Source organism: Larus michahellis, chromosome 1 (assembly GCF_964199755.1).
Source record: "Larus michahellis chromosome 1, bLarMic1.1, whole genome shotgun sequence".
Classification (NCBI taxonomy): domain Eukaryota; kingdom Metazoa; phylum Chordata; class Aves; order Charadriiformes; family Laridae; genus Larus; species Larus michahellis.
The window spans coordinates 202,382,996-202,410,644 of NC_133896.1; the positions used below are offsets into that span (position 1 = coordinate 202,382,996).

The window sequence follows — 27,649 nt, forward strand, 5'->3', positions numbered from 1 at the left end:
CAGTCATTCATTCCTTCTTCTGAGACCATCTCTGACCAAATTCAGGAAGGCATTTAAATGTTTTTGAAATACTTACAGGATAGGGCTAGACATATCCATGAGTTCAGCTCTGAGCATGAGCTGAAGTCTTACTGTGTACGTGTGCATTTATTTGTTTTTCTGAATAGAATTGCTTTTGAAATCTGTATATCTTCTAGCAGGTCACAAAACTAATATGTCCTGACTGGGAAGCCAAGGCTATGGAACGCTACAGAGCCTTGAACAAAGGGGTGCTAAGGCACTTCTTTTGCGGTTAGAAGCGGGGTATCTGTGTAACTACTTTAAATGAATATTTTATAATGGAATAAGTTTTAATGTCATATACATCCAACAAAGATTTCCCCATTTCAAAAATCTAAATATTACGAAGTTTACCAACCGACTTTTATTTGTGCTGACTTCTCTCTTCACTCTATTTTTCATGAACAATAAAAATATTAAGACATGATGACATTCAAGCTAGCTGTGGATTTTATGCAACCCCGCATGTCTGTTTGCACTAAGGGGTACCTTAGGACCCTCTTCTTCACTGCAGATGTTCCCCAGGGGTCACCGACGTCAGTGCAAGGGATGGGAAGGAGAGTTTGAGCTCGGCTGAGCCCATGCCCTAGATGCAGTGGAGACCTAAGAAATGTGCATTTCTCTTTCATTGTCACTGGGAATGAACAAGGTGTTTCCTAAGCACAGTGAGAACAGCCCTGTAACTAGTTTCTACCCATCTCACTCCTGGCTTCAGTGCTAATTCTCCCTCCCACCCCAGAAGTGTTTTCAAGTTTGGTGGTTACAGAGTAAATAGTGTCTCCATATTCTTGACAAAAACGAGTCACTTGTGATCGTCAGCCATCAAGAAGCAGGAGTTGTAGATGAGCAGAGAGTAGGGTGGGGTGGGGGGGAGACATGGCACGACCAGATCTATCTTCGGTTTTGTCCTTTCTTCTTCCATTCAGTTGCTGCGCACATGTGGCAGACCAGCAGATGTGACAGAATCTGCATCTCTGACGCTTGGTCTCAAGAGCCCAGGTTTTGGTGATACTTGCCTTAATATCTGACTGAGCACCAATTAGCTTATTCTTTTTTTTTTTTTTTTTTCTTTCCAGTAAGCAGATGGTTGGTAAAACGCAGAAAAGAGTGGAGCAGAGAAATAGTTACTTAAAGTGACTTACACTGTCAAACCTTTGGCTAGCTGTTCTTTCTGTCCACAATTAATTCCTTTCTTAGTAATAAGCCACTTAACAAAGGCTAGAGCTGGATTTGAAGAGCTGTTTGGTGGGGTTGCTAATAACATACTGGTTGCATTGTCACATTTCAGTATTGTAAAAATCAAATGGCATTACTATCTCAGAGGCTACAGATAAATGAATAATATCCCTGTTTTTAAAATTAAGCCAATTCTGCATTTTTATGATTGATTCAACTAGCCTGGTCTTTGTTCTTAACCTGTTCAGGGCTCTTATCTGTCATCCTGGAATTTTGTGGCAAATGCTGAATTAGCACATGAAAGTCATTCTCTCTGAAAAGATATTCTGGAGAATTTCAGCAGTGTCTTGAATTAGAAAATAAACATTCTGCCTTCATTGGTTATGTGCGTTATTTCCAACGTAAGTTTTGTAAGACTTTAATAATCGATGAATGATTCAGTTTTTACTTGATGCATGTTGGAATGGGCATCCAGCTACAGATCCAGAATGAATCTTTTTTGTGGATGATGTTAGTACTAGCTAGAAATCAAGTCATCCATTCGTGCTTTCAAATCATTACATTATAGTGGTGGCTAGTGAATCTTCTCCAGCAGAACACGAGAAAACTAACTTGTGTTATTTTTAGTTGCTAGTGTAAACATTTGCAAATAGACAGTCTGTCTTTGAAAAATGTAGGAAGTCTGAGAAATTATTTTTTATTATGAGAAAAGAGGTTGGACAAATATAGCGTTAATTTGACTCAATCTAGGGTTTACACACTTCCGTCCTCCTTGAATTAGAGGCTGTAGTCAAACTATTTCATAAAAGAGGCTCAGATAAAGATAATCTTAAAAACTTTGAAGAGGAGAAGAGAGAATTGCATCAGATGGAGTTCTGGACCTCCCAAAGAAATGTGATGTTTGTGCTAATAGCACAGTCTGCTTCCAAGAATATGGCAGCTTTGATAAATGAAGCAACACTGATAACCACGGAGGTCTTGAAAAAGACAATCAGCAGATGCTTGATGACCTGCTTAAATGGTACTACAACCTCTACAAAAGCTGTTTAAGGTGCAGCCAGGATGACTGAAAACAACTTTATCTCTGGTGCGGAGGAATGTAGCACGGAGAAATGGATGACCTACCAGGTACAGGGTTTTGCTGGATTCAGATGCTGCAGAAGAGAAAATTGTAGTGCTGCGTTGTGACCTTGCAGCCTCGATGAAGGTGCTGCAGTGATGGGCTCTGAAGGGAGGACTGAGAAAACATACTTGAACTTTCATTACAGAAGGAAAGTTCAAAATTAGAGAATGGAATTTGCAAACACTAGTAAAAAATGAAGGGTCATTACAACTCTGCTGTAATCAGGAATATGCTGGTTTTACACTCTATAATGGCTCCAATTAAAATAAATATTTGTGAGTGTTACCTTATTGACAGTGTTTTGTATTGAATTCGTTTTGACTTTCAGGATAACTGTTATTGAAACTGCTGAATGTAAAAGAGATCTTTTTAATTTCTCTGATGTAAATCTAATATCCTGGCCAGTCATCTCCTTGACGCCCAGTTTAGAGGTAGTAAGACATTTTCTCTTTGCAAAAAGTGTGTGTATACATTTAGTACAAGCTTCAGTTACCTTCTGCTGGTGCCCGTAGCTTTGACTCATCTGTTCCATTTTCCATGATTTGCTTGTTAGAGGCTGTCAACAACTGATTTTAAAAGTTCTGATCTACACAGCAATCTGCTGGAACATTTAGGATCATTGTTACCAATTTTGAATGTGATGCATTTTGCAATCTGTTGAAAACTTAACATATTACACAAACCTTTGGTTAAAAACTGTGTGCTTAGTTCAAAGCAAATATGTCCGTTTGAGTAAGTGAAATTCTAGATTCCTGGATTCTTGTTTCAAATATTTTGAATTTATGGTGAATGGTTTAGTTTTAGAAAAGAATGATGATGAAAACGTTTAATTAGTAAATGAGAATACCAGAATTCAGGTAAAACTTTCACTGTGGTTTCTGTTTTTCTGGACAAGTGACTGTCTAAGCAGAACTGTTTGAGCTGTCTCTCTTCATCCAGTCTTTCCATGGGTAATCTTTGTGTCAAATGAAAAGGCTTTAGAAGAAAAATTCCGCATAGGTAGAAAGTTTAAAAAAATAAGCAAGACGAGGAAAAATATGTCTGGTCATTGGAAAATATAGTGTGTTTTAAGACATTCAAGTTTTACACATAACATTGTCACAAGACCAGTGGCTCGTACAGAAAACAAATCATTTGTTTAGAAGTGAAGTCAGCAGCTTTATGGAGAAATAAATATAATTTTACAGCTTAATTACAGTATAAACATTTCTTGTGTTTGCAATGACTTTGTTGTTACTGTTATATTAATCTTACAGGACATATGGATGTTTGTTCCGAGTCCCTGCTGGGACCTGCTAAATCCTCTGAGCGTAACTCTGACCTCTCTTCTAAAGAGCTTAACTTGATAGCCATTTTTCATCTATGTGACTAAACCTTTAATAAATAAAAAAAAAAAGAGAAAGAAAGGAAAGCTTTAAAGAGATTCTGTTTTCTTTCTTTTACATGTTGTTATTCTCTGATTAATTTACCACTGTGGAAGTTTTATCTAATAGTGTTAGTTCACTGTATTTAAAAGTGAAGAATTTCACACTTCCCAGCTGCTGTTGAATGCTTTGGGAGGTTTGGTGGTGGTAGTCTTTTTCTATGGCAACCTAATCAGTTAAGTCCCCATCACTTATGGCACCTTTTTAAGTACCAGGCTTTCTAAGAACTGAGAAAACATTTTCATGTAACATAGGTAATAATGGGGTTTAAAAATCTGATAAACTTTTTGTAAAGAGTATATTGTGACAGATTCAGCTAAGTATTTATTTTGTTTTCGATCTGGTTGGTTATGCAGAAGAACCTGGAGCATATCTGGCTTCCCCTCCCCACCCCTTCTGTCATTTCTTTTTGCCATTTGCCTGTGTCTTTAACTTGGAAAATTTTGTTATAAAAGGGCTGAAGAAAAGCTTGGAAAACATTGTTTTCCCCAGGAAAGTTTCAACCTTCTGGGGAAGCAGTAATGTGATTAGCTTTGTAATATTCACATTCTCACAGAAGAGGATTCTTATATATTTGTTCTTAAGGTAATAATATTTTTTGAATATTGCCTACTATTTGGGCTCTTCTTTATTTCAAACATTGATTTTAACTTTTTTTTTTTTAATTTCAGAATATTTATAACAACTACTTGTGTAGTTGCGTGCCCTTTTCTGTTTTCTTGTGGTTTTTACCACAAACTGTAAGATTCCTGATTCTTTTACCGGTAAATCTTTTTAAGTAGCTTTGCCATCGTACCAATGTGTACAACTGGTGTGTACATTGGTATGATGTACAATGATTTGTGATACTGTTAAATACATGTGTGGATTAAAACAAGAGTCTTAAAGCACTACCTTGTAGATCTTGTGACCAAGGAGATCTCTCTTTCCAGGAAGAATAAATTCAGGGCTCCTGTCTCAGTTGAGCACCAGCCAATAAAACATTCTTACGAGATTCACCGCATTTTTGAACTACCTGAGTTTTCTTTATGTCAAAGCCTTCAAAAACGGGAGACGCTGAAGTTTGGATAAATACATAACAGTATTTGCGGGCTGACTAAATAGAAGCACTCACTTACAGAAACTGATGACAGCTAGCATGTATTATGCTTGCATATTTAAGATTGTCTTTTTTTTTCAATCTCTGATAGTATAAAGTAAACGTTTTTAAGCCTTACGTAGGCATCCTCTTTGGTTTGGTTTGAGTTGCGTTTACTCTTCTATACAGAAACATAGTTCTTAGTCCAGGAAGATGAAACCACAGGATATTTCTGCCTTGGGGCGGCTTGTCCTTGGTAGAGAAGTAGTTGTGAGTCCATGGGTTCTGCCACTGCGTGGTTGGTTTTGATCAGTGCCGTGTTACCCAGGTCGGCAACTGGAACACGGGGTGTTATTTCTTGTAATGCAATCCCAGCGTTGTGATGTAAATTCCCTGGCAGGGCAAGTCCAAAGTACCTAGGTTAAAAATTAACAGGATTCGCATTTTAACGTGTAATTATATTTGTCACGCGGCGTGTTTCAGCGAGTGATACAGAAATCTAAGGCTGTTCTACATCTACTTTTATGGAAAGCACAGTGCATTCAGCCACTGTTTAAAACATTGTGAATGTGCAAACATGTTAACAATAGTGCTTAAACAAGATTGGTATGCTGAAACGTGTTTCGAAAACATGCAAGCGACAGTCTTCTCTGATGACAGGGAGGCGGTTTCTTTCACAGTGTTTCCCTTGAAGCACATACATTGTCTGTAAAATACCATGCCGGTGCAATGCCTTTTCGGGAATGCTTTTGGCACGTTGTTGCAAATGTAGGGTGTACAGAACTATTGGAAGTGTAGGTAACCGTTGACAGAGGCACTTTGAAGTTGTTTTAAAAAGCTTGTAATACCAATTCTGGTACATTTCTGGTATTTATTTGTCTTTTTTTAACTTTTCTCCTTCCATTGTCACAAAACTCCTTACTATCTTAATTCCCATTCCCATTATTTACCACTTCCTGCTCGAGTCCTTACATGGATTGTGGTAGCCATCTTCTTTCTAGTCTCTCTTATTCATACATGGACATGGATATATTTAAATCTGCACAACCGTTAAATGTTAACACAATACATCTGTGTAATTACCAAAAAAATCTTGAAAATTTAACCACTTTGGAGTTTTCTTATGTAACTCTTGACTGTCTTCTTACATACTGATACATCAAATCTAGCTCCCTTATCCTCAGCTTTTCATCTCTTTAATTTTCTTTTGAACCTGTACTGCTTATTTTACCTATTGAAAAGTCATCTCCCCTTTTTGTCATCTTCTCCCAGTCTTGGTTTTGGACATGCATTCTCTTAGGTCCTTGTGCTTAGGTCAGTCTACTACATCTACCATTAAATAGCTTGTTTTCTCCTTTAAATTCTTCTTTATAAGCAATGAGTCCAGAATTCGTTTGTCTTCTGATTCAGAACAAAAACTGGTCTAGCATTCAACTGCCTACTATTAAAGCCAATTTTTTTCCTGCCTGTACGGTTGTTACACGACCAAGCGCTATGATACTAAAAAGCTTTTAAAGCTGTAAAGCCTCAAGTAAATATATAGCACCATGCAATTGGCATGAGTTGGACTGCAAGAATTCCCACAGTTTGTGGTTGCACTCCTCAAACTCAGACATACATAGTCCCATTTTGCAGGGCGTGCAGTTAAACTGAACCACCACGTCATAAATGGATTATCTCTTCACATGGTTCGAAACAGATCGGGTAGAGCTACTGTCTGAGCTACACAACGCAAGAAGCTATTTGAGAAGGGCATATGGTTTCCTTCTACAGCACAAGCCCACGTAAGAGGTAAACTCCTATTAACTTGAAAAGTCCTAAAGATCTGCAGGGCCAAGGTAAGCAGAAAGTTCAGGTGGCTTAGAACCTCTCCTAGCTCCTCCCGAGCGTGCCGAGAGACACTCCATACATCATTTGAGTTGAGAAGGAGGACGAAAAATAAAGATATTATGGCATTTTAGAGGCATATAGTTAAACTCTGTATGTCGATTGTACATTTGCACGTAGCATCTTTCAAAAAGATCTAGCTTCTCTTACCTTTAAAGATAAATGTATTCATGTCTTCACAGTTTGACTGCACTTTAACGCGCAGTGATTGACTGAAAAAGATCAGTGAGAAGAAGGTGCAACACATTTTTCACTTAATTCCCCCGACTGTCGGATACAATAGCAGTGTGATGAGCTTTCCGAGACAGCTGGATGAACGTGTTCCCTGGGCGCGTTGCCTTTGAGGTGTTGATGTGGTCCCCCTGCCGCTCTGTATCTACTTAGTACTTCTGCACCCGTGTGCTGGGGCGGCACGTCAGCCTCCCCAGGGCAATGTGTGAGCAGGGCGGCGTGATAACTTGCAAGTTGAGGTGTAAATGTATGGTTTGTTAAATGAACTGGTTCTCTGGCTTGTTAGAGCTTGGGCACCTTATCTGCCTTCGTTACATTTTGTTAGTGGAAATGTGTTAGTTTCCAACTTCTTTTTAAGTTTATGTTTAAAAAGGAGCTCTGCTAAGGCTGGAATTTCTAGAATTTTAACAGTGAAATTAAAAAACCTTATCAACCAAGGCTATTTGCTGTATTATCCTTATATTTGGTTTAATTCTTCATGTGGTATGGGTTCTAGTAACAGAGTGGAAGACCTGCTCAGTGTGCACCAGTTTAGTCTGAACTCAGTGAAATACAAAGAGTGGGAGAGAAAATTAAAACCAAAAATGTCAGGGCGTTAGATGCAAATAAACTGTTCAGCTGCTGCTTCAAATGTAACCATCACTAATTAGTACTACCACAGCAGAATTGTCTGGAAGAAAGGAGGGGAGTGGCACCTGTTGGTGCATAGAAAGGGCTTCATCTAATTTTGGAGTATTTATATTCAGCAGTGTTGAGAGTAGCCAGACGCAAGGCTATTGCTTTCTCATTCTCCACTTGTCCTTCTTTTAGCAGTCAGTTCTCTGTCTCTGAAGCAGCTCCTGAGAAGGTATTTCTATCTTTTGGCCGTTTTATATTTAGAATCATATTTAGGGATTTCAAAGCTGTTAGGGCTTTTAGTAACATAGTTGTTTATTTAGTTTCACATCACTAAACAGTCATTCGAATACTTAGAATTTATTTCCAAACAGAAATCAGTACTTTTTATCTTCTTCTCTCCTGACTTACTTTATGTCCAGGCTTGCAGTTTGATCTGCAAGGTCAAAAAATATAATGTTGAAAAAAGTAATACAGATCAATTAATTTCATAAGAACATTTTGCTTCTGATCTTATGTCTTCAACTTGGTGTTGGTTTTGGTAACTGGTGCATTCGACTGAGACACTGCATACTACATGGCTCACGTTCTTTATTGTGAAAGCACAAACTACTTTTGCACATACTTGCACAAGCTTTCTTAAGTGTTACAATCTTGAGCTTTCTGTAAGTCACAGATTTCTATCAAATGGATTTCTTGCAAAATCCTTTTTCATCTACAAATTATTGCATCATATGAAACTTTCAAGCCTTGAGCCCCAAGCGTTATCCTCTGTGCATTCAGCATGTATGCTGGGTATGTGCAGCGGGGCTTGAGGTTAAGTTACATTTTCTGTTATTTTGATCGTTTCAAATTGGATTGAGTTGAAATTGAGACATAACAATGACACGACCTAACTGCAAAGTTTTCATCAGCCTTACAGAAATTTGATATAGAGTTGCTAAATCCATCTGTAGATCTAGTGTGAATTAATGGATCCAAACCTAAGGCTCCCGGAGAGCCTGCTGGCACCAACTGGATTTTAATTACATCCCACACATTGGTTTAGTTATCCTTATAGCAGGTAAAATGAGTGGTGCGAGTTAACTCTTCCAGAGCAGGGAAGAAAAAAAGAGCAGTGATCCTCTTTTCAGAAGAGAGGGGGAAAAAAGTTCTACAACTTTTTTTTTCCAAGGGAAAGTGGAAGAAGGTTTATAGATGATGGAGGAAAGAAAGGCTATGAAAGGATGCAAATAGGCAAAATAAAGTAAATTATATGGAAAGGAGTAGAGTGAAGAAAGAAAAATTATGCTGGGAAAAAATGAACTGGAAAATGTAGACTATTTTGGAAGCAGAACAAATTAATCTGGCAAACATACAGAAGGTGCAGGCACATCAAAACACCAAATTCTGTGCAAAGGGAGGAAAAAGTAAAATGAAAGAAAGTGGAAGACATAATTTTAAATTTAAAGGGAGAAATAAATCTATATGCTTATTTTAAGTAATTTCTGACTCATAATCGGCTGAAAATATTTGAGTTTGTACACAAGCACTTACGTTCTGAATGGGTGCAGAATTTGCTTAGCAGTGTTACCAAAATCACATTGCAGTGATCAGCAGTGTTACCAAAATCGCAGGTAAGGTTTGTCAAGGTTTTATTTATGTAACCCTTCATTTTTATTTAGTGGGGTTTTTTTAAAGTTCAAAGATACAGTAAATGTAAGGTTTTTACTTGACTTAAGCTTGCTATTTTACATACCAAAAAAAAATCAAAGCCAAAAATTGAACCCCATGAATTTTTTCTTAACGTCATAAATTAAGATACTGATAAACAGATTCATTACACCAATCTGAAAATTATTTGTAAGAAGTAATGTTGTTGGCCTTAGGCATTTCTTAGTGGAGGAAGCCAAGAAGGAAACGATAGTCTTCGGTAATGCTTACAGACGCCAGTGGCTGGTCAGCCGCTGATCCCTTGCCATGTCGACTGCAGAGGAAAACACTTGCATCCTTCTAGAGCCCTTTTTATGTCATTCAATTCTAATTTGCCATCAGCAATCACAGCTTTACTGTGGACATTCTCAAACTGGCATTGAAGGCTTGACATAAAACCACAAAGGGAACTAAATTCCAAGTTAAAGCTGAAACTTCATTCTTAATTCACTCGGTTGCGCGGGGGTGCTGTGGAGCATGTGGGAACACCCAGCGTTTGAAGCCCCGGCTGTACCCACACACAATAGAACAAGTTAAGGATGGAATTTCAGCCCAAGCCTTAACGTTAATGCAGCATAGCTCTTTGTGGTTTGATTTCTTCTTATATGGCACTGTTAAAGACAAAAATAAGCCCAAGACAATCTCAGAGTCATTTTAAATTATGCTTACAAGAATCTTGTGCAAGAAATAGTAATAGATTGTTCTCACCCATTGCCTCTCAGTAAATTTGAATTTTTGTATCCTGCTTGCTCTGAATTTGCACTGTTGGAAGCTGCTGAGGTGTTAGATTACAGATACCTTAATTTCTGAAGTCCAGCCTTAAATACATAATTGTTTCCTACAGTATACCTGTCTTTACTTGAAATTTATTTTGTGGAATAGAAATAAAGAGGAAAATTCTGCTTTTTGCCCTGTACATGCATTTTTATGAGCAATATGAGACACTTTGACAGCGTTTTTAGAAACATCAGGAATGTCAAATCTTTTTTATCTGAAGGACTCCTTGAATGACTCAGGAAAAAGTACTTGGAAATTAGTCAGGGCTTAATTGAAGTGAGAAGGATACTGAATTGTTGAGAGAGAGCCTGCTCCTGTATGCATACTTTAGATTGGTACTCTAAAAGAAGATCAATCTTAATGTTAAGTGATTGAATCAGCCTTTCCTTCAAAACATAATTTTTATTCAATCTTTGGTTAGGCATTTGGAATAGTGATTAGAATAGTTATTCGGTCATTTATCCCATCTCAAAGCAAATGAGAGTTATGCTTCTAATATTTTTTCAAAAATCTATAGCGCTCTACTTCTTCCCATGTATTTCCGTCCTTTACTAACTGTCTTCAGTGGGTCCGGCATCCCTGCTTGCCGGAGACATGGAGAGAGACGTATCGGTGAAAAGAACAACCATGAAGGAGAGGGATGCAGCTTTTAGAAGAGCATGTAAGCTGCTATTGCAAGCTTGTTTATATTTTATACTTAGACACATGACATGGGCATCCTGAAGCAGGTACAGGCTATGTCCCCTTTTCTGAGCCAGTAGATCTGCGTTTGCTCAGGATTAGGGACTGTCCTAAACCATAGTTTCAGGAATAACTTGATCACTGGTAATAGCAGTCCAGAAACAACAAACAATTTGGTGGAAAGTAGTGTTATAGTTAAAGCGAAGAGTTTGGTAATTATGCTCCAGAGCATCTTAGAATCACAGAATGGTTCGGGTTGGAAGGGACCTTAAAGATCATCTAGTTCCACCCCCCTCTGCCATGGGCAGGGACACCTCCCACTAGACCAGGCTGCTCAAAGCCCCATCCAGCCTGGCCTTGAACACTTCCAGGGATGGGGCAGCCACAGCTTCCCTGGGCAACCTGTCCCAGTGTTTCACCACCCTCAGAGTGAAAAATTTCTTCCTAATATCTAATCTAAATCTCCCCTCTTTCAGTTTGAGGCCATTACCCCTCATCCTATCACTACCTGCCCTTGTAAAAAGTCCCTCTCCAGCTTTCAGTCCCGCTCCACCTTCTGAAATGATTCTTTTGATTTGGAGAATAATCATAGGAAAGTGTTATGCTCATATTGTTTATTTAGGTTATGAGAGTGGTTTTGTGTGATGAAATGGGGAAGAACTGAAGCAGTATGAGGGCCATAGTTGGCAGTGTGACTAACGAAAGTGTGATGACTAAAATATGAGAAAGATGTCACTCAGAGCGTAATTAAATGCTGGCAGTATGTTTAAGGAAGAAATTAAGAAGAGTAAGCATAAGATCATCAGTACTCATCTTTAAACAGCAATCCAGCTGCATTCAATTTAATTAAAATTGCACAAATAATTGTATTGAGGTTTTTTGTCAAATTATAAATTATATGGCTTACACCTGAAGTGTCATCACTTTTTCGATGTGGTTACAACTTGATTGTGAATTTCTAGTCTCTGATGCCAAATGTAGCAGGTTCAAGTCCTTTAGTGGTATTAAACCAATTTGAACAGTATTATTGTTGGTTTTGGAGAACATTTTGAAAGATGACAAAAGGCCTTGTGTTATCATGATGTGCTATTTGAGTATGTGGCCACTGATGCTACCTCCCTTCGCTCTGGACAACAAAAATCTCCATATTCCTTACACACTGTCTCGTCTGGCTGAAGCATGTTAACACCCCTGCAGCCACCCTTTCTCCTCCGAGCTTCCACCTTCTGGTTACATTTGCCCAGATTTTCAGCCATTCATGCAATAAAATTGTGCAAACGTGTTTGGTGTGAAGGAAGGTCAGCTTGTTTTGTGGTGCTGTATCCCTTCCTGTATCTTCTGAACTGTCTGTCCAGACAGCTAGGAAAAGTCTCTGTGGTTGCACTCCAGAACTGCCATTCTCGCCGCTGGCTATAAAGGGAACCTGGATTAACCACATTTAGTGGAGGTGCTGGTGCTGTAGCTGTATGAAGCTCCAGTGCAGAGCCCAGCTCAATCATCTTGGTAACTTCCCCATAGGCACTGGCAGGTTGCTGTTAGGTCCCCCGGAAGCTTTCTCTTCTCTGGGTTGAAAAAGCCCAGTTCCCTCAGCTCCCAGACGTTCTGTAGTAAAAATGATCTTAATAAAAACTTAGAGATTATTTTTTTCTTAGGTGTTGTGCAGAATGCACAGCCACTTGAGGAAATGTCAGCCTTTATTCTAATAACTGTCGAGGGGGGTAAAACTTATTCAGCATTTTTGAAATATTTTTATAGGCTTTTTATTTTGTCTGTACATGTTTCTATCCCAGACCTTCATTGAGGTCTGCCTTGTGCTCCTTCATAAATTAAAGTGCAAAATAATGGGATAGGAGATAATTGCAAATATTTTGCTTTCATGTTATACTTCTGCACTCCTGATTGTTGCACAGTCTTTTTTTTTTTTTCCTTTAACATTAGCATACTTGGAGTATGCTGTAGAGACTGTCACAATAACCATGCTAAAACATGGGGGAAAACAGAATAAAGATACCTGTCATCATCCAGATGGCAGGTCAGCTTTGTAGCTGGTATAAACTGTTTTACTGCCCTGGAGTGCCATGAATGTTCAGTCTGAGGGCTGTATGCTGGCGAGAAGTGGTAAGCAGTTGCACGTGAGCAGCTGAGGTCTAGCATCGCTCTAGCCGAGCTCCTGCTGGTGTCCAGAGGGATCAGAGTGCTTTCAGCAGATTCTGAACTTCTCATACACTGACAGAACGTCAGGAATTTTGCAAAAGCTTTGAAAACGAAGTAGGAGATGGCACAGCTAATGCATTTCATCCCGTAAGGTTTGCTTATCTCATTTGTGCTGGTATTTGAAGCTGACTTTCATGAGAATTGATCCATGTTCCCAGGGCTGTTCTGCAAATCAAGGATGTGAGTTTCATGACAAGAAAGGGGCTTGATGAATCTGTAATTCTGTTGGGAATATGTTCTCTTCCAAATAAGGCTCACTTGAGACCTAATATGTGAACTCGCACTTGTTTATTTCAGTTAAAATTGTGGATTGCTGAAATTCAGTGCTTTGATATCAGTAACAAGTTTAGCTTTGGACAGAATTCAGATAAATGCTGCAAGACATAAGAAACTTGAAAATCCAGTTGAAGATGTTGTAGGATTAGTTGTTTCCTTCTTGTCTAAACTTTTTTATTTTGTATTTGTGCAGAAAGATTACTTTTCATTCCCTAATTTTAGTCAAAGGACAACTGTGAAGCAATTTTCCATTTTTTTTTTAAATTTGCCATTGGGCAAAAGTTGCTCATGTTATTATGAGAAGGAGATGATTTTAATAAGAATGCTGCACATTAATACCCAGCAGCTATGAACATTTGATATCTGCAGTGTTTGCTGAATCTTGTTAACTAAGCAGTTACAGAGTCACTTGTCCCCCAAAGTTTTAAAAAGAATAAAGCTAAAGTTCTCATTACATTAGATTTAGTTTTAAACAGTGTTTTCCAGAACATACAGATCTGAATCATAGAACAGCAGCAGTGCAGCTTGTGTTGTAGGCCACGATGAAGCTCCATGCTAGGTAAGAAGGTTAGAGCAGTGATTTTGATACCAAATGGTTGTATCTAAACCAAAGCAAACCTTGGCTTCAGATACTTAGTAGTACCCTCATTCTCTTTGCATATCAGAATATGACTGTTTTGATTGTAAATTGTGAGTATTTTGGGTTTTTTTCTTCTTGTTGGTTCTCTCCCCGCCGCCCGCACCTGAGGTTCGAAGGAAGCAAACACGTTACAAGGGTAAATTAAAATTGACTATAACAAGGTGCTTGTATTGTTCAGTGCTGTGTTTTAATGAGTGCTTAATACCAACACAAAGGTGCAAGGCATGGAATTAAACGGCAAGTTGCAGCCTTCTATTTAGAACTATAACTAAGTATAATATAATAAATGGCGGTAATAATTGTATCCAGGCTCTGGCTGTAGGTTTGACGGTTGTACCCCTTTTGTTGAGATCCCCAAATTCTACGAACATTTGGTCCCCGTATCCCCATATCCAGTTAGAGACCGTGGCAGGCAGAGAAAAAGGAAACCTAATGGCGCAAATTCAAATGCTCCATCCTCTTCTCTGGTGTCTCATTGCCCGCTGAACTGTTTCTTCATGCTTTCTTCGATGGGCTGGTTATTGCCCACAGCTGGAGGTCCACCCTCCTGTTCCCAGAGTACTTCACCTTGAAGGGGTTGGTCGTTACTCTCAGACCACGCTGGGTCCCATTATTTGGAGCGGCCTGTATCAATATCAGTCCTCCATCTCATTCCTCTACCTCGTAAGCCTGACACTAAGCCTAATGTTTTTTTTATTTTAACTTCAGGGCCCTGTCTGAGAGCTAGAAGCTATCATCCCAAAACAGCTTGTATGTCCATCGTATCAGCTAGCTCCCCTCCTGTCTTTGCCACTTCGTACCTAAGTCCTGGCATGTTGTCAGCTGGGTGGAAGAAATGTAACTGCTAATGCTTGATTCTGCAACACAGCAGAAGAGACTGAATACAGAGCAGAAGAGACTGAATTAGCAGTCCCCATCCTGGAAGAACAGCAAGTTAAAACTAAAGTGTCAGAAATCTGATCGCAGCTTTTAAGTGGTTCAGGGAGTCCCATTCCCTTCTTGCTTGTCCACTCCCTGGATGTGTGCACACAAACGCATAGGTGCCTCATTGCCTGCTGTGCTATTTGCAAATATCTCTGTACATTCCCAATTTTTGTAATAACCTCATGCAACCAGGTGCCTGTTACCTTGCATTTTGCTGTAACCAGTGCTGACTTCAACAAAACCAAGTGAGGTGTTCCCAATGGTCCCCCCCTTCCTCCATCAGCATCCTGTCTCCCTGTCTGTGCCCCACCGTTCGCCCCATCAACCCACTCAGCATGGCAGACCCTGTGTTTTAGCATCAGCTGGTGAGACCCTCACTGCACCTACAGCTGGTCTGAGTGTCACCAGGAGCCGCTTACGCTGCCCTGTCTCAGGAGTAACCCAGTTTGCAAAACGTGGCGTGGACCAACACTATACTGGACTGCTCAAATGCCAAGCAGTCCATAGGAATGACCCAGGAACTAAAAACTGTGTAAATGAATAGTGATCATTTGCTGGAAGACGTGATACAGCACCTCGGTAGGCCATGCCCCAGGCTGTACCTGCTCACCTGCATCACACGCCGAGTGATGCCACAGGCACCCACCTCGCTGCAGATCCATCTTGCTGTTTACTGACTTGCTTCAAGTATGTTCAAGTTGGGATCTTGGTACTTAGCCTTTGATTTTCTTACTTTTCCTTCACTTTCTCACATCTTTGAACAGTCCTAAAATTTGAGTGATGCTGCTGGTGGTAAAAATTGTTCCATGATTAATGTTCAAATACATACAGCGTGTTCTGAATTTTACAGTGTCTCATTTTCCTGTTGCCACTTACTGTCTCTTAAATCCTAAAGTGTAAACGTCTCCCTTTCAGTGTCTGTGTCCTCCCTTGCTACCAGTAAATGCTGCTACTGCTCGTCAGAGTGCTGTCAACTTGTATGATTTTGATCATGCGTCTTTCAAATTTTAAGGGGGGGTTGGAAGTTTTTTGATTTCTTGACTAGTTGAATCTTTGGAGCTGATGATACAATCTCTGACTCTTTTGTTGGTGTTTTCATTGCTTTTCCGTGTTTCTGACTTCTCTGAAAGACAGGCCCATACTTAATAGTTTAAGTGTGGAATAGTTTTAGTTAGAATGTCATTATACACCCACCTTAGGAATTGCTCCAGAACTTGATAATTAACTTCAGGAGAAGATCATTTGCATGGATGCAGAGCACATTTCAACCTTTGCTGAGCCAGTCACTAAGCTGGCAAAATACTATTTGCTGTTTGGTCAGTTTAGTTTTTTTGTTGAGTTGGCGAGCTGAGTTTGGCTCAGCAAGAGACTGACAAGTAGCAGAGCTGGCACATGAGGAGATGCAGGACCACCATATGGCCAAAAGCAAGGGAGTGGGAAGCAAGGGCAACCTTTGGTGACAGCAAGCCATTAATTTGGCTCAGTTGTGTTGTTAAGACATGCTCTCAGTGAAGCCAAAAAATACTGTGGATGTCACATGAGCATGTCATTCATTAAGACCATGCCATAGAAGCTTTAATTCCTGCTAGTCTCTTGCTCTGGCTACCCACAAAACATTGAGGTTAATCAAGATCGGGTATAGGATTCTTTCTAATGACAGAGTTGGTCTACAAATGCAACCATCTTTCTGCATGGATTTTTTTTTCTGTTTCAGAAGGAAGATGTCATTAATGAGGAAAGGGACGAAAGACTCTTTCTTCGGAAGCATCGCTTCATGCATTTTGCATCATTGGAATATGAAGGAGAATATTACATGACACCAAGAGATTTCTTGTTCTCAGTAATGTTTGATCAAGTTGAACGTAAGTCGTTTTCTCATCATTGTATTCGTGAAGGAAAAGAAACTTGCAGGTCCCCTTAAAGATGTAATTTGCAAATCACTGGGATAAGATCCTTTATCTGACATATATCAGCAGAAGCCGATGTATAAATGTTGTGCATATGGATTCTCAGAGCCACCACCACCCTTTACGCCAGTGAAGTGAGGCTGATGATTTAGAAATTTGGTGACGTGATGATGACATTACGTCTCTGCATAATTTGCATGTCTGATGAGTATGTAGTTCCTTAATTACTTACATGCCACAGAAAATACTAGGACTGTAATATAATAGTGTTCATACCATTCCTGGCCCTGTTATCTGTCCATCGACTCCACCAGTAAGTACTCTGTGACCTTTTTTCTTAGAAGAGCCAGGGATGGGAGTGACTTGAATGAGTGTAATGAAGCATTGAGCTCAGTTCGAGGTTTCTGGTTTCAAATCTCTTCGGGTTTATGTAAAATCTAGTTAACAACAAATAAAAATTGTATGAATGTTTTCTAAAAAGTACTTCTAAAAGCACACTTTCTGAGGAGAAGATAGGACCAGGACGCAAATAAAAAGTGCAGAGGTCGTTGTCCTCCTTTCCTCGTGGTTTTCTGGCCACATTAACTCTGCCTCATTCCTAAAGCTTCTTTTATCTGTCTTTGTATCATCCGTAATTTCCACGTTACATTAAATTTTTAAAATGATATATGTTTTTTTCTCCAAAAATTTGGCTTTTACAGCTTTCCCAAGAATTTTTTGCTTTGGAAAGGTGAAGTTCTCCAAATTACAGAGAGGATTGTCACTCGGAGGACAAACACTATAGTAGTACATCTGCTGAAGGAAAGAGGAGGAAATCCCAACTTTAATTATTGTTGGCCGCAGCCTGCACATACTGACGAGGGGAGCATGTTGTCTAGCAAAAGCCATTCAATGCCTGCGATGCTCTGCCCAGCTAGCAGCAAACAGCTGAGTGACTTGGGGGTATTGAGCAGGAAATACAAAAGGGGTTCAAAGTAATGTGGCAGGGCTTGAGAGACAGCAAGGAAGAAGGAGACCTGAACACACTGTGATTCGAGCCTGTGGGAAGCCTGGGGCAGAACTGAGTTCACTGACCTGCAAGTGGTCAAAGAACAGGTCACGAGAATCTGTAATAAAAGAAGATTTCTTGTGTCTGCCAAAAATCTATAGGTGATAAGGATACACGGCTTCGCTGCTGACACACAACTTCTAATATTATACAAAGCTGAATATAAATCCTCAGAAGGACTTTATGACCCTGAGAGTCATGGAGACTTCTCTCAAAATAACTTTTTTTATAGATATATGGCTAACGGAAAGAGTTCTTTCCCCTTCAAAACTTAGGTCATGACGCTAAAAACCTGGAAGGGATTTTCTTTTGAGGTTTCCAGCCTGAAACATGGAAAGACAGTGCATACTGAAGTTTTCGGTTTTGAAGGTGTGGGTTTCAGACAGTTGTCTGTGAAAGCAAGGTTAGAGAAATAAGTGTTTTTCAGTCTTAGCACTTCATACATATTAATTGGTTACTTCAACTATAATAGTACACATGCAGATTTTTAATGAAGTGGTATGCGGGTAAGATTTATTTGTAATGCAGCCAAGTTAATTTCAGTTATTTGCTAATATGAGTAAGAAACCAGCGTTAAATAGCAAAGAAAAAATAATTACAAGAAAAAACTCATGAACAAAAAAAATCTTTGCACGAATGCATATTTAGCATTTCAGATTGAGGTCAGGCGTACAACAATAGCATCATAGACAATTCCTAGAAAAATGTTAATACTTGAATCTAATGCTTCTAAACATTTTTTTAACCATCATTGGTGTGGGTTCTTTGGCCAATAGCATAAACACAACAGTAAGCAATTCTCTTCAAGTCATAGTGCTTGGGATTTTAGGTTTTCTTGGAACTGCAAACAGATGTGGCATTTGTTAGCAGAGAAATACTGTTTTAAGTATTTTCAAGGCAGTGGTTTGTTATTGTATTTAGAAGAGTTTCGTACAAGGAAAATAAACAGACCTAACTCAAGTGTCTGCGCAGGTATACTCAGAGTAGATCAAGATAGCAAAGCAGCAATTATTTTTGGAAACTTTCTGCTTATATCATAAAATTAATTCACTTTCACCCTGAACAGTGGTTTTAGAAAGGAAAACAGGCATGCCACCACTAATCCTAGACAGCCCTTCACTTACTGGCATATTGAGATGCAATTTTAACATGTGATACTGTATACAAATGGTGAGTCTTACAGTGCTGACCTTAAAGCTGTAATGATATGGTTATTTTCTACCTATTTTTGATTAGTCACTAGTTAAAAAAAAAAAAAAAACTCTCAGAAAAATTTGAGACACCCTGGCAGTAACCATTCATCTTCATAAATATTTGCTTGGAGTTTGCCAATTGGTTGCTGCATATAATAATACGGAAGGCTTGGGGCTGTTCTGAAGTTTTGTTTCTGCTGTCTTTTTTACAGATAATAGGCAGAAACGTATGTCCAGCCTCACGAGCAATTTAGCTGTGTACGCCAAGAAATATTGCTGAGGTTGATCACAATATTCGGTTGCTTTGTTCCTATTCAGAGATAAACACTCCCAAAGGAGAAAAAGGCAAGTGAAAAGAGGGGATGAGAAGCAGTAATGGGTTGAGAATAGGGGTCCTTGTCCAGCAGCCTTGGGGGGTTTCGCTCACTGGTGATTGTCATTGGAGAATTACTTTGAAATCTCCTGTTATTTTTTAAGCATAATTAAATTTAGAAGAAAGTAAATGTGGTGGTGTGTAAACCAAATGAGTTGTTGGTAGTAGATCAAAAGCACTGACGTTAGAAAATACCGAAATATTTTAGCTATGTCCAGATTGTCAAGTGAATTCCTGTACACAGTTGGGTGGAATTTATTACCAAAGCAAAAATCTTAGGTGTGCCCTTTGACAAGGTTGCAAAACATGCAATAAATTATAATTTATTATAGAACACATTTCCCAGATAAGAAAACAGATGAACTGTAGTGCAAATATATCAACTGTCATCCAGCCCAAGTGATCTTGAACCCTGCTTCATAGACCTTGGTTCACTAGTTCTGCTCATTTGTTTCCTGGTGCATGGGTTTCTCTATTACTCATTTTCTTTAAGGTAGGCCAAAAATTGTGAAATCTTGGCATACCTGTTGATTAAATCACACCTGCAAAGTTATTTACTGACAGGGTGATAATGAAGAAAAATATTTACAGTCCTGGCATCTAAGGAGAATGAGCTGATAACAAATGCAGAGTTTCCTGACAGACTTTATTTTGTTCTGTATATTGACAAAGCAAAGAGCTCTCTAAAGGAAGAAAGGTGCCGTCCAAAGAAAATTTGCTTGCTTTTAGATGCAGTGTTTCACACTGGATTACCTTTGTAAATATTTGCCTAATTCTATTACTGTTAGTTATTTTATGGAAGGAAGCAGCCTTTATAAACAGTAACAAACAGTAAATGAGATGTGGTAGTGTGGCTGTGGCACAGCATTTGTGTCAGTGTTTTGTACCAGTTAACGTGTTTTGTACCAGTTAACGTAGTGCATACCAAATGCACCATTGGGATTTTTGGTTTCGTGGCTATATGCCATGTAATCTCGTGTTGAAACAATGCTACCACAGGGATGTGTGGCAAGTCACTGCAAAACCAGGCAAGTTCTTCTGGGTAATCTGTGGGTTGTTCATCTAAACTATCATACCTGATGCAATGATAGTCTAGTGAAAAAGTGTTTTCTATTACTCTTCTCATCGTGATGTAAAAACTTCTCAATGCCTAGTAATATCTAGTAAGAATAACACGAACTTGCTGTGTTGCATCAGAAATTCTAGCATTTTTAAGATAACAGGTATAAGAAGGACAAAGCTCAGCTGGCTGACTTACACTGAATTTTCATTGCAATGCAGGAGTATTTTTTAAAGACCCTTCCAGCTTCATGTAAAACTTTTGTTTTAAACAGTTGTGCATACTTAGGCTCATATTCCAGATTATACAGACAATATTGTGTTAGAGCTTCTCCATGGAAATTCATGACTGGTGTGCTGTTGTTGTAGAACATATAAGAAAATCTGTATTAAATTTTGAAAAGGACTACAAATACAAGAATCCTTCAGAAAATTAAGATTTTGCATTACATTAAATCTGGACTGTGTTTATGTTTATTTTTCTGGAGAAGGTTATGCTATTCCAGAAATACCTTCCTCTTTCAAGTAGAAGACAAACGTTCAGGTTAGCTTGTCTGATAACAGTCGATACCTGGTAAATAAACATCTTGATCCTTCCATATACGCTCAATCCAGATTTAAGGTTTTGTAGCATTTTCATGTCCCAAACCACTCCTCTATCTGTGGTAAACCAGATTTTCTTGTGTTCTATAGCATCAGGGTGCCTGAGGCGGTATTTCCACGGTAGAGTCCTACACGTCAGTGAGTATTAGCGCATTTTAAGTTTGCTGGGAGAAATTGTTTGACTTCATTAAATTTTCTGTGAAAACATGGTTGGTACAAGGTTACGGTATATTTGCAGGTTTGGTAAGGTGTGTGACTTCGTGTTGCCCCAGCATCAACACGGTCATGAATGTGAATGAATCTGAGGAAAGGATACAGTGCAAGGCTGCAATGGATGGAAAAATGAGTTCTCCATTGTCCTTAGCAGAGACCAGCGCTGGTGCAGTCGGTGGGTTTGGAGAGCCAAGAGGGAGCAGCCAGTAGATGGGCATTTTGGAACGAGCTGAGTCAGTCTTTTTGTTTCTGTATCTTGAGTTTTTGCCTTTTTTAGCACTGATATGTTGTCGCTCAAACCCTCCAAACCCAGTAGAGAATTCTGCGAGCTGGGATATGCAGGACAGAGATGACCCCTTGCCCAGTGCTAGATGGAAGGTAAAGTGAAGCAAAGGCGAAGCAGCAGCATGATGGTTTAAGGTCACTATATCAATCTCTTCTGAGTTTTAGAAATATGAAACAAAATCAGACATTTCTAGCCAAAACTTCTTAGTCATCTTGTTTACTCATTTCTTAAAGTGGGGTTATAAGTGAAGGAAAGTAATGTTCCTGTTGAGGGATCTGCTCACATAAGCAAAGATAAGCAGATTGCTGAAAATGTCTGCTTCTGTAACAGCCCATACTGTGAATTTTTCATCTTCAGCTATCCTTCATCACCCAAACAGCATTAGGAAATCCTACCACAACCCTGAGAAGGTCTTTAAAGTAACATATTGTATACATTTGGGTGTTTACTTTGCCCTAACTGTCTAAATACAACATTGAAATTGATGTTCTGGATAAAATATTAGGTTGTTTTGGATAAAATGTTGTACCTCAGACAATTGTTGGTAAATAGATAAGCTAAATTAGATATTTTTTTTTCCTTCTTTCCCCCTCAGCAATAGCATATTAACACTGATACCTTAGTTAAATAGTCTGTCTGATGCAACACCGATGATCTTCATGGGACTGGTTTATCTAAAAATTAATTTGAAATAGTTCTTTATCTAGAAACAGTAGAATACTTCAGAAAATCCTGTAATCTTTATAATGTGTATTTTTGTTTGGACATAAGCTTTGTTGTGAAATCAAAATAAAGACTAATGCATTTTCATACTGACGGTATCACAAGGTACTATGTAACAGAATTGGAAATGGGATTCTTGCGGGGAAATGGGGGTCTTCCACCCTGCAGCAATCAAATCTGGTCTGTGTGCCACGCTGGTTTTTGGGTATATTAACCACTGTCCACTGCACTGACTTATTTTTTTATTCTCGTTTTGCAGAAAAATTTGTTAGGTTTAGAGTCCGAAAAATAGATGGAAGGGGTGCGGGGATCAGAGCAGAGGTGTTAGGCGAGAGCTGGCTTCCAGCGCTGTAGCTCCTGCAGCTGCAGCCGCGAGGCAGAGCGCACGGTCCAGTGGGGAGCAGGAGGAAGGACTGAGCACTGGAGTTCAGAGGAGAGGGAACCGTGGAGCAAAATCACGAAGGAAGCAGCAGGTTTTAGCGTAGGGAGAAGGTGCCCTTTTTTTGCTCCTATTCCATTTCCATGCCTTGAACCATGTTACGAGACAGTGCTGAAGGTACCTGGGGTACATTCCCTGTAAGGTCAAATAGGAAAATATATTTTTGATCCTTAAAATTATACTGACACTGCATTAATTACGTTTATACTTTTGTGGTTATGTCTTCATGAGACGGCAGTGAGGTTACAATAAACTCGTGGCTTTGCTGAGATTAATTCTTATTTTTCCCTTTGTGCCATTGCTGACTAGCTGCAGAATGGTGCAGATCAGAGTTCTTATCTCGACTGACTGCAGTACGTACTGATTAAGTAAAAGCTTTGGCAAGATGTTATGTTTTGAAAATACATTACTGACTATTTAGCTTTCTGAAGAACAATTGCTAATGAGAAGATACATTGCAACTTCTCAATGAATGAAAGCAATTTTTTAAAACTCAACACAAAAATAGTACCAATAATAAAACTGGTCAGGCTTCATCAGAGTTGCAAGCAAGAGGCAAGTGGTCTCAACACACATCTTGAAGGATTTAGTTATTTAAAGTGTGAAAGTTATTGGTTATTTAATGGCGTCTGAATGGAAAACAGATTCCTTGAAACGAATGAAAATGTATTGTGCGCATACAGAATACTTGTAGTACAAGTAATGGAAAGATCTGGTTATTAATAACAGGAGTCTGCTTGTTGTATAAACATCAGCTGCCTTAGAATTTCAGAAGTCTCGCAACACTTTCTGCTTTATTCAAGTATTCTAGTTTTGTGACATGCTAACATGATATTTAAATACTTAACAAAGAAGTCACTTTTTTTTTTATACATATGAGCAAATTTCAAGAACTTGTACAATCAGTCTCTGAATATTTTTCCTATTTGTAAAGTGTTTTTTTATTTTTGTAGAACACCACACACTATTTCAACTACATTTAGAACATACTGTCGGCATACCACAGAAAATATCTCTGGGATTTTTTCTGCCACGGGTTCTGAATGCTTTTTGTCAGATTGCTTCAGTATTATTTTTTTAATAAATTCAGTGGAACTTAATCAGTTCTGAAACATCCTGCTTAACTGACAATTAAGTCTTAACAGATGTAGCGTGAAAATCAGACTCAGTGAATTTTTATCACTCTTAAATGTATTTTAATTTCTTGCAACGTATGTCCTTAACACAGACAGGTATTGGTTTGTACCTAAAAAGTACAATCTGTTTTTAAAATTCCTTGGGTTGCATTCAGATATTTAGAACTGATGGGGATCTGGCGGACCCTCAGTGGACAATAGCAGGTGCCAGGAGAGCAGGTCAGGCTCCTGCCAAAATCTAGCCTCACATTTGCAGTTGTTTGTAACTCTTTCGGTGCTGATGATTCTGTGCTTTTCCTTAGGCCAACACTGAATTCTTTGTTATATTAGCCATAGGATTTATCCTTTTTTGCATATTCTCGATATAAACTGATTTTCTTTTTCACCTGCATGTTCTCATAAGAAATGTTACATTGTGAGTTTTTTTTAAATATCTAAGGTGGAACCATTGAGTATCAATCACTTTCCTTCTAGGCAATAATAGCAGGCAAGGTGTGCAGCCTGTTTGGTAGATGAGAGGAGTTGTCCTTACTTGCCAAACGGCTGGGGTCTCTGGGGAGACCTTTGAGAAATTCCACTGCTCCCTGTTTGGAAAACACCAGCATCAATTTCCTAAGGGAGAAACTACCCGGGGAATGCTCCCTTTTTCATTCCCCAGCCCCACACCTGCAGGAAGTTATAGCAGAGATTGCACTCAGTACCCTTTCTCAACTACTGTGAAACAAAAGCAAATACTGAGCTCCAAGAATTTTTTTCCATGTGTAAAACACACAGGTTTCTCTTGTTAGAGCCACCTGCTTACATGGCGGTGCCCTGCCTTGTGCTTACCAGCTTCATTACTGCAGAGGAGAATACAGCCGAGAGCCAGCTCTTAGTAATCAAATTAATCTTCCAACATTGTTCAGTCCGTCAGAGAGCTCTGGTCCTCACGCCACCATCTGTAATGCTGGCAACCACCTGGTCATTCTGCTGGCTACATCTTTAGTTAAATATCTTTCCTTTTCCTCTGGAAAAGGCTTGTTCACCTGAAAGCGTAAGGATTTTTCAGCCATAGCTAATGAAAGATGCCACGTTTTCTAACAAATCCTGTCTTGGTTCTTACCAGATGAGAGGTAGTTCAGCATCATTACTAGGTCCAAATGCATCCTAATTGGCCATTTTTGTTTTTTTCTAGTTAGTTTATCAGTATAGAGAAAATGTGCCAGTATCCTGGGACTTTGTTCACTGAGAGCTGTGATCCTACCTGGCTTAATAAAAATTTTAAAATGGGCTTCTTATATGGAATTTGAATATAAAACACGGCCAAGCCAGCTGCCATTTGACTTTTATCCTGACTCTTTCAGTTGTCCTTCAGAAGAACTGACATTTGAAGTCTTCGGTATGATACAGCTTGTTTTCCCAAGTGCTAGCTGCCTTTCCAAACCTTTAATTCATGTCCTTTGCACCAATACCTCTGATACTGCTGGAACTACTGGGACAGTGGAGTCTTGCTGCTGTATTGGTATTGGCAAGCATTAAATCAGTCACGTTTCCCACCGGAGAAACTGCCAGTTCCAGAAAACAGACAACTTTTGTCTTTTTTTGTTCCTCTCCAAATGTTTTTTGGGTTTGCTTTTGTTTTTCCTGCAGAAGAGTGAGGTGTGTTTGTTCTTAACTGTGGGCTGGATCCAAACACTTGTGAACCCTACAGAGCAAATTCTTAGGATAGAGAATGCTAAAATTAGTCATTTTGTCTCATGTGGATGGACATCTGCTTTTCCATTGGGACTGTATTTGTTTACTGTGTCCAGCAACTGCCGAACAGTCACCCACACCCTGACATAGCAATTATTTCTTCTCCATGGATTTTTTGGTGATAGAGAATGTGAGAGCTCACTTCTGTTTTGCTGTCACTTTCTTGGGAGAAAGTATAAAACCTAATGTTCAAAAATTTCATCTGTTTTTCTGGCTTTGTTCAAATTGGCAAAAGAGAATAACTACTTAGCAGAAAAGAGCGACGCGTTTTGTAATGTTTATAGTGGTAAAGGCAGTCTCTGTTGAAAAAGTAAGAGGGGCTTTTAAACCAGTATGGTCAATTTAGAAGTACAGTGGGCAACATAAAATAACTTTACTCTTATGCTAAAAAAAAGCCATCTATTGTTTTGCTTTTCATTTGCACCCACTTCGAGAATTGTAAAAAGCCTACTTAAAATTTGATTAAAAGTTCAATTCAATCTCTTTCCTCTGCAGCTAAAATAAATGCTCATTTCAGGAGGACAGTCCCTATTCTTTATGTCCAGTACTGCTACAAGGAGGAAAAAGGATACCTCCTTAGTTGCACCACTGTAAGAACACTTTGAGTTTTTACCACAGCTCGCCTAAGTTAACATATAATATCTTGCAATGTGTTTTTAAGGATTTGTATCCTCTGTCAGGGTGATACATAATGGCTTAGCACTTGGTTCTAGCATTTCATGGCTAAGTATGTCAAAATTTATCACGTATATTCTAAAAGTCAGCTCCTATTTTAGCAGTTTACAAACTTAAAATAGAGACCTTTTATAAATTTTTCATGCTCAATTTAAAATCATTTGTAACCACTGCTTATATTGGAAAACGGTGACACAGCATCTCCTCTGTTGCTTGAAAACTCTTCTGATATCCAACCTAAAATTAAGCGCTATCTGTTTAAACCCACTTGCTCTTATGCCAACATTTCCCATTACCTAAGTTTGTTTTTTTTTCTTTTGAATCTTAACCCCGTGATGCATTATAGATAATTATATTACCACTCAGCACTGGCCTTGTTAGGTTAAGCAAACCCAGCTTATTTTTATCTCCTCTGGCTGGGTGAGGCCATCCATGCTGCAGCTTCATGTAGGTAGCTTTATTCCATGCTTTTCTGAATTTGATTTCTTTTTGTAAAGCCAGCTTCATTCCCTGGCTCACAGCACAATCTGCTAGCAATCACTATGGCCTAAGGGATGGAACAAGGATTGAAGTCAGGAACTTTTTAAATTAATGCTGTTGCTGAAAACATCTGAATTATCAAACTACAGCTTCAGTCAAAGAGAAAAATCGTAGCAAGCAATGCTCACTAGCAAAATGTGGACAGCAGGTCGAGGGAGGTGATTCTGCCCCTCTGCTCCACTTTCATGAGATCCCACCTGGAGTACTGCATCCACCTCTGGGGCCCCCAACATAAGAAGGACATGGACCTGTTGAAGCGAGTCCAGAGGAGGGCCACGAAGATGATCAGACGGCTGGAGCACCTTGCTATGAAGACAGGCTGAGAGAGTTGGGGTTGTTCAGCCTGGGGAAGAGAAGACTCTGGAGACCTTATAGCAGCCTTTCAGTACCTAAAGGGGTCCTACAGGAGAGATAGGGAGGGACCCTTGATCAGGGAGTGTAGTGATAGGATGAGGGATAATGATTTTAGACTGAAAGAGGGGAGATTTAGATTAGATATTAGGAAGAAATTCTTTACTTTGAGGGTGGTGAGACATGGGAACAGGTTTCCCAGAGAAGCTGTGGATGCCCCATCCCTGGAGGTGTTCAAGGCCAGGCTGGATGGGGCTTTGAGCAGCCTGGTCTAGTGGGAGGTGTCCCTGCCCATGGCAGGGGGGTTGGAACTAGATGATCTTTAAGGTCCTTTCCAACCCAAACCAGTCTATGGTTCTATGAAGACATTTAAACTCATTCAGACTGTGCTTTGGTCACAGTTGCTACATTCAGAACAGTTTCTAGCACCATTGGTGCTTTGGTCCTCATTTGTAGCTCCATGAGTCTGCTAGGCTGAGGGTAGTGCAGTAGAGCAAATTACTTTCTATGTTCTTAGGTGAAGAAAGCTTTGGTGTAATCATAGAATCATGATTAAGACACAAAAAGAGAT

At 39.2% G+C, this 27,649-nt stretch overlaps 1 protein-coding gene across 1 annotated transcript in view; it reads left to right on the forward strand.

Moving 5' to 3' along the window:
• MICU2 (mitochondrial calcium uptake 2) overlaps positions 1-27,649 on the forward strand; it is a 153,304-nt gene that overhangs the window by 67,464 nt on the left and 58,191 nt on the right. Inside the window, exon 2 of the mRNA XM_074569344.1 lies at positions 16,513-16,660. Coding sequence (XP_074425445.1) covers positions 16,513-16,660 — 148 coding nt within the window. The remainder of the gene's footprint in view (positions 1-16,512; positions 16,661-27,649) is intronic.